Source organism: Triticum dicoccoides, chromosome 4A (genome assembly GCF_002162155.2).
Source record: "Triticum dicoccoides isolate Atlit2015 ecotype Zavitan chromosome 4A, WEW_v2.0, whole genome shotgun sequence".
In the NCBI taxonomy this organism is placed as follows: Eukaryota; Viridiplantae; Streptophyta; class Magnoliopsida; order Poales; family Poaceae; genus Triticum; species Triticum dicoccoides.
Genome location: NC_041386.1, coordinates 717,719,780 through 717,727,404, shown reverse-complemented (window position 1 = coordinate 717,727,404; position 7,625 = coordinate 717,719,780). Strand labels below are relative to the sequence as shown.

The 7,625-nt window shown below is 43.2% G+C and overlaps 1 protein-coding gene across 1 annotated transcript; it reads right to left on the bottom strand.

The window, feature by feature from the left end:
* Positions 1–1,012: 1,012 nt before the first annotated feature.
* LOC119288136 lies at positions 1,013–3,207 on the bottom strand. Its single transcript, XM_037567761.1, has 4 exons — positions 3,066–3,207; positions 1,692–1,790; positions 1,386–1,547; positions 1,013–1,286 (listed from the first exon to the last, which is right to left on the bottom strand). The coding sequence occupies exons 2-3, from the start codon at positions 1,783–1,785 to the stop codon at positions 1,402–1,404; spliced, it is 240 nt and encodes a 79-aa protein (XP_037423658.1). The 5' UTR covers positions 1,786–1,790; positions 3,066–3,207; the 3' UTR covers positions 1,013–1,286; positions 1,386–1,401.
* Positions 3,208–7,625: the final 4,418 nt, after the last annotated feature.

Here is a 7,625-nt window from a genome sequence, read left to right as displayed (position 1 = left end):
CAGTATAACAGTAACTTATTATCTACAATCTTGTTCTGTTGTCACAAACCAAAATTTAGTTCACAGTACATAACAGAAGAGGTAACATAATAACTTGGAAAAAACCAATGTAGCAAGATCCAACCTACTGGTGAATGTTTCAGATATTTAAGGAGATGGCAGAGCAGAACTTGCACTCTTTTAAATTTCTTCTCCCCTAGTTGTTCCTGATGGGCATGTAGACTTCAGAGCCACTGACCGGTTTGCCTAAGCTTTTGAATACAGCTCCCCAACATGGAGCAGCTATTTGGCTGAAAAATCTAATAATATACAACCACCAGAAAATTGATGCCCGTGGTACATGTATTCGGCTGTCAATCCAACCTGAGCGTTTCCAACCCCAGAGAGCTTAGTGATACAGTAGATTACAGATCTTTTACATGTACCGCTGACAACTCGCATCAATACTAATTTCATTTAAAAAAATTAAGCGGAGAACAGATCTTTTACCTTTTACATGTACCGCTGTCAAGCTGACAACTCGCATCAATAGTAATTTCATTTAAAGAAATTCAAGCCGCGAACTAACCTGTGATAATAGACGTTCCTGTTGACTACGACTATGAAAAATCTCAAGATGAAATGTCGGCTCAGTATCTCGAAGATGCTCATAGGGGTAGGATCGACTACAACTACGAAAAATCACAAGATGACATGCCAACTCAGTCTCTCCAAGGTGCTCACAGGGGTAGGATGTCTGTACTATGTTAAAAAAAAGTTTCAGGCCAGGAACTGCATCTGAACCTCCATCGAAGGCAAAAAACTGCCAACCAATCACGGATCAACACCAATGCAAAAACTAACCAGACCAGAGTTAGCAGTTCAATCTACCCGGCATTTTTCCACTGGCAATTTTTTTTACCTAATCTTTTAACAAAAAAGAGTTTACCAACACAAGCAATAAGCATCACTCAAAAGAATCCTCTCGAGAACAAGGCCATCTGGATCCTAGTCTGGAGTTAGGGAAAGGGTCTGAATTTGCAAGGCACATACTCCAATGCTCCGACAAGCACAAATTGAAAAGTAAACATATGTTTATGCAAACAAAAGATGACAAAAAGTCCAAAGCAAATATGCTTCAGGTTCTCTTCTGTTCTTCAGAAGAAATATAGCCACGGTGCCCTACACAATAGTGTTGTTTTAATTATTGAGACAGACAAAATAGCCTCGAGAGTACAGCCAGCACATATAGGTAGATTTAGCAACAGGCATCGCCATCAGGGTAAAGGTTCCAACCGACCGCAAACCTGAAACGGACGTGTGGAAGATCTAGAATCAGTGCCATGAAAAATGGTGCGGAAACAAGGTTTAGCGGGCAGTGAGTTCAGTCTAGATGCCTGCTCTACCTCAAGGTCTTGGGCCTCAGGGGTTGAGGTCCTTGACGATGAAGTTCTGGCGGCTGATGGGGTTCATGATGACCGGCGGGCCGGCGACGCGAGGCCAGGCCTGGAACCTCTGCTCCGTCGCCTTCAACCACTCCTTGTCGGACACAGTCCCTGGGATGGTGCCTGATCAAGGAGTAACAGCATGGTAAGAGTAGTTAACACAAAGGAAATGGTTTTTGACTGCGCTTTTTTTAACCAATAACAGTGTAATGCTGACTATGCTGTTAATTCACGACAGGAACTATAGAGGCAAGACACACAACATACCACCGAAGATCTTCTTCTGAGAAACAATGTAGTCGCAAGCGTACGAGATGACACAGGAGCCGACGAGGCCGGCGACGATGTACTTGCCAGCCATGGGAGCTGCACAGTTGAGTACACAGAAAGTCAGCAAAAGAGAGCAGGAAACTTGTACAGATAATTCAAGGTTTAAACCATCAAAGTTGTCAAGCTTGGAACGAAACATTTGCTGATAATAAGAAGGTTCTACCAAGTGCATCACTCAGTAGGCCAAAAATGGTAGACCTTAGTAGTAGCATAAAAATAACAAGGCAACGCTGTTATCTGTCAATATACTTCTTACATCATAATCATGGGTATTTCCCATGCTCATTTCAGTATACAAATTCATCCTTGAGGATAGGAGAATGCACAAAATCCCTCCGGCTTTTATCTTTCATTGGCAAAAACTGAACCCTAATGCAAACAACCCCCAAGCCAGCTGGAAAGTTAACTCAATCTCTGAAACCCTAATGAATATGGTTAGCTGCTGATAACACTGGTCACGACACGTGAGTTGCAGCAAATGTGATACCTAACCTAAACTAGGCTCATTCAAATTGCAGGGCTGAGGCACCAGCAAAACACATGGTAAACTGAAGCAGCAAACAAACTAGCAACACATAGCTGCCTGCTAGATTTTCCCATTGTGTGACAATTAACACGCAGAAAGGGAAATCATTTCTTGTACCACAGAGACAGGATGCAATTCTGAGCTTCATTTGGAGCCAACAGAACTCACCCTTTGCCGAAAATAAAAAAAGGATTCCCTTCAGAGCAGTTTATAGTCAGCAGTTGAACATCCCACCCACATCCATCAATAGGAAACTCTCCGAGCTGTGGAGCTCCACGCTGCTCCGGTCAAGATCCAGCAACCCACCATCCTAACCCGCTTCACAAAAGCCAAGGCGCCAGTTTGGCTCATCTCTCCCCATCCTGGGGTCTGGGCACGCGCTAGGCGAATCCTACTCTGGATCTGCTGTTGACGAGCCAGAAACCGGCCAGAAACCCGAGCGCAAGCAGCAGCTCGCGGCGCGACCTACAGCTGCAGCACGGGGCGCACACAGGCGCACGCCGCGAGCCTTCTCCCCGCCGACGGGAAGCCGGCGCGCGCGATCCGGACGGGGTCTCCGCCCCGCCCGCGAGAGCAAAACCTAAGCTGGTCTCCCGACCCCCGGAGCTCCCAATCCCCGAGATCCAGCTCGCCGAAGCTTAGGACGGAAGGAAAGAACAGGGACGCTGCTTCCAGATCCAGAGCGGGGGAAGCAAAGCAAGCAGCTTGATGCTGCAGATTCGGCGCGCGCGGACGGGAAGAGGGAGCTGGCTAGGGAGAAGGGGGGCGGTGGTGGTTGTGATTACCTTCGGATCCCTTCTGCCGGGCGGCGGATTCGGCGGCGCTCCGAGGCCGAGGTGTTGCTGTTCTTGGTTGGTGGAGAGAGCGAGAGGGGAGAAAGATTCCGGAATGCGCCAGCCGGAAGACGTGGGCAGGGGAAGAGGACGGAACGTGGGCCTGTGAGGGATGAGTACCTGGGCCGCCTCGGGCTTCCAGCCTGTGGGCCCGCAAAGCCTCAGCCTCGACCGAGACAGTGTTTTCTTTAACAAGCCTCGGCCTCTACTTCAACTTCTACGTGTGCTCCATCGTCTCAAAAAAAAAACAAAAAAAACGTGTGTTCCAAGTCAAACATCTTAAGTTTTGTGTTTATATCTATAAAAAATATTTTAAGGTTTGTCCAAGTGTGTACAAAAAAATATACCGATATCTCCGGCATCATACCAGTTTTGTTACATTGACCACAAGATACATTTTCATCGATGTTGCAGGTATTGACGTGTTTTTCTATATATTTGGTCAAATGTATAGATATTTGACCTACGAGTTATAGAAACCCTAAACTTCAAACTGGAATGCAAGGAGACTTTTAAAAATATATGCGTACTGAGTTCAGGCTGAGAGCTTCTGATCCGCGCCCCGCACACGGAATAATTGAGCCATCAGGCGCTCTTGGGATGGGATTTGTTAGTTTCTGAACAAATTAACCACGCATTTTAATAAAAAAGTATTAGTCTATTTCTAAAATAGGCAAATATCCACTTTCGTACATATATAGATATTCATTGCTTATTTAAAAATTTCATGTGGACTTTATTTCATATTTAAAAATATTTTAAGTGTTTAATTTTTACAATATGGGTTATTCTCTTAAATGTTGATACAAATGAAATAGCTTCCCATAATAAAAAAAATCACATATACAAAACATTACATTCATGTATTTTTTTTTATGCATTTTATTAAAATTGATGGAAACTTAAAAGGGTAGGTTTACTTTTATCATATAATTAGAAAAATCCATGTATAAAGACATTATTAATAAACACTTAGTTATATCTATATAAATGAAAAAATGTAGACATAAAAATAAATTAAATAAATTCAGATAAATAAAGGAAGGCAAAGAAAAATAAAACCTAACAAATAACTAATAGCAAATATGAAGGGAAAAACCCTGGCGGCAATGGAAACAAACAGGAGGGAAAACGGACATCAAGGAGTTGCTATACCTAAGTAGGCCTTGATTCTCTCTCACTTTGTATTCTTCGTCTTTCAATGAATGGATGAGTGGAGTTGTTGCCTCATAACAAATATTCTACATGTATCTTGCAATCTGGATATTACTTTAAATATTAGTCCTTTATCTGTAAACTAATTAGTTGCATTTTTTGATACTAAGTAGAAGTTTTTTTTTATAAAAAAACATGCAACTTTAGTCATACTCAAAACCATTACATGCTTTGGATCCAAGATCACTGGAATTACAAAGTAACTTCGTAACTAAGCATTACAATAAAATCTCTTGTAGACGTATTCTTCGTGGTATTAATCGTCTCAAGATGAAATACCCCAAAGACTTAACTAAAGAGATTGCAACTGGACTGGATCGGAGCAGCGCAACTGCTACTCGTTCACCTAAATGAACTTGATTACCAATAAAGTTTTCGCTCGTCCAAAAAAATGGGAACCGTGAGCGATGAACGTGCTTCGGTTGGGGATGATCTCCTTGACGTGCGGGGCGTCAAAACACAAAACCTTCACCATAGCGTAATGGAAAGGTTCCAACTCGACAAAATATCAAGGCAGAAAAAAGCAACATGACACAATAACGTAAACTCTTCAAATCCAAATAATCTGCTCTGCGAGAACATAGAACTCTCTATCTCCATGGCACCGCCACAAAAAACACGAGCGATGTATTCATAAAAAGATCATGATGACTGCTTGTTGTTGACGAAAACTCTAAAATTCTTAAAGATCCGAGGTCCACCATTATACATCGTGCATATGATACTAAGGTATGATACTACATCCGTAATGCATACTACATCTATGATACTTCCATTACGGACAACCTAATGCCAAGATGGCATCACGAGGCGAGGGGACCAAATATCCTTGCGGTGACTGCTAGGGTTGCTTTGTCTCCTTGTGGCGGTGGTGGTCTTACTACATGATAGGTGTCGTAAACTATTTTAAGTCCATGAGTATTTAATTAGGAGTAAGAGCATCTCCATCACAGTCCAGGCACTTTATCTTTACCTAATATTAAAGGGAGGATTGTTTCTCCATATTATTTTGTTTATGGTGGGAACCATAATGACAGCCTAGCTTGCTAGCCATGGGATTAAACAACATCTTATGCTTAGCAAATGCACACTTTCCTATACATACGCGCCTGCCTCCAGTCGAAAAAAATACGCATCTAAATGTGCATGTATTGTGCAATCAATCAGCCTCACCTAAAGCTTTCTTTTTTTTAAAAATGAGCCCCATCTAAAAAACATGTACGCATGCTCGGAGTAAAAAAAATGCATACACATCTGCCCACGGCTGCCATGCATGCCGTCAACTGCTAGAAGATTAATCAGCCACCATGCTTCATTGCATCATCATGTGCCCAATTCAAACAATTTTTTTTCATCTCTACCATATTACAAGTAATATGTGCACATAAACATGTATAACGGGTCTATTCAAGCCAAACATTAGTTTTTAATCAAATGGTTTCCTAATATAGTTAGAAAAAAGGATTGGTTATGATTTTCAGGAGGATTGTTTCTCTACTTTTTTGTCACCGTTTTTTTTTGGTACGTCCTTTTTACCCCGTTTCATCCGTTCGTTACCGGTCTCATGTAGTTTTTGCTTTGTTTGGTATGTTCGTTGTCGGTCCCTCAAAAAAACAATAGTGAGCGTACATGGATTTGAACCATGGTTGCGAGGACTCATGAACCAACTCATCCAACCAAAGATTCTGCAGAAAGAGAGGGAGCTTAAACCGTCTCCCCATATAGGTGGCATTCATTTACGGTTTGGAAACATCCATCATGTACGATTCGTTTTTTCAAACCTCCTCCCTATATGTATGTTGTGGACCACAGTTGCGGACGTGTTGCGCCAAGGGTTGGAGCTCCAGCGGAAGGAGCGGGAGATGGGGCTACTAGAGGCCGTGATCGGGGAAGATGGCGATGATGCTGATAAGATTGGGAAGGAGAGGGTGGAGGAAAGGTCATGGGAACCGAGCCACAACAATCGACGACATGTGTGGCATGCAGCATGCTGCCATCGTGGCCTTGATCCTGCCGATCTGGTCACGCGCCAGCGCGCGTCTCCTGCCTTGAACCATCATCCTGGAGAGCCTTGTTGCTAATCGATCCACCATTTTTGCCATCAACTATCATTGTCCTGTGACACAATTCCTTAACCAAGGCACCCTTGATTCATGACAACCGGTATTTTCTCCATAGCGAAGCACGAAAGTTGTGCTTATCATGTCAGGGACACAAGTGTTTTCTTTCGTTGCAACACACGGACATGTTTGCTAGTATGTCTCCAAAGCGGGAACGCGCTACCCCTCATTTGTCCATGGATCGGACTAGGTACCCGAAATTCTCCGCGAATTTAAGCATCGTAAAAACGAACGGACGGAGTGCGAAATCACTAATTAAGGAGTACTCATTGCGGAGATCACTCCAACTCCTCCAGGTTGCGACAAGTGGCGCGCTGCATGTGCGCCACTTGTCGCAACCTGGGAGTTTTCCCTTTTTTCGTAGATCCGTTTATTCAACACGTTTTATCTCTTAAACCGTGCGTCCAAATCTCGAACCGTTTTTGCCATTGGATTCCTCGCGTCAAGATCTTCAAAACTAGATCCCATGTTGATAGGTTTTAGCGAACTTTTTTTCACAAAAAACCGGACGAAAAAAACTGACGAAAAAACCAAACCGGGAACATGGGTTTTTTTCCCTTTCCGAAAGAGGCACGCCATGCCTCTGACAACCGTGCCTCTCGCGGAAGCAAAACCGTGCCTGTCGTGAAGAAAAAAAACAGAAAGTGCGTTTTTTTCCTTTCCAAGAGAGGCACGCCCGCGAAAACACAACTGTGTCTTTTTGCGGAAGCAAAACCATGCCTCTCGCGAAAGAAAAAAAAACTGAAAACGTGTTTTTTTTTCCTTTCCGAAAGAGGCACGCCCGTGCCTCTCGCGAAAGCACAACCGTGCCTCTCATGAAAGCAAAATCGTGCCTCTCGCGAAAGGAAAAAACAAAAAATGTGTTTTCCTTTCCGAAAGAGGCACGCCCGTGCCTCTCGCGAAAGCACAACCGTGCATCTCGTGAAAGAAAAAGAAAAAACACGTTTTTTTCCGTTTCCAAGAGGCACGGCCGTGCCTCTCGCAAAAGCACAACCGTGCCTCTCGCGAAAACAAAACCGTGACTCGCGAAAAAAATGCATTTTTTGCGCAAAAAAGATATTTTTTTCGAATTTTTTTATCGAAAAGCTAGAGAAGACCGGTAGAAAACCAAAACGTAAAAAAAACCTGGAAAAAACCGTTTAAAAAGCCGAAAACGCGTGCGTAAAAAGAAAAAAAA

What these genes read in the sequence shown, in the direction of transcription:
- LOC119288136 (XM_037567761.1), bottom strand. Translation starts at nt 1,785, where the DNA reads ATGGCTGGCAAGTACATCGTCGCCGGCCTCGTCGGCTCCTGTGTCATC. An exon ending in TCAGAAGAAGATCTTCGGTG is followed by an intron (nt 1,548 to 1,691) that starts GTATGTTGTGTG and finishes CTCCTTGATCAG; the next exon opens with GCACCATCCCAGGGACTGTG.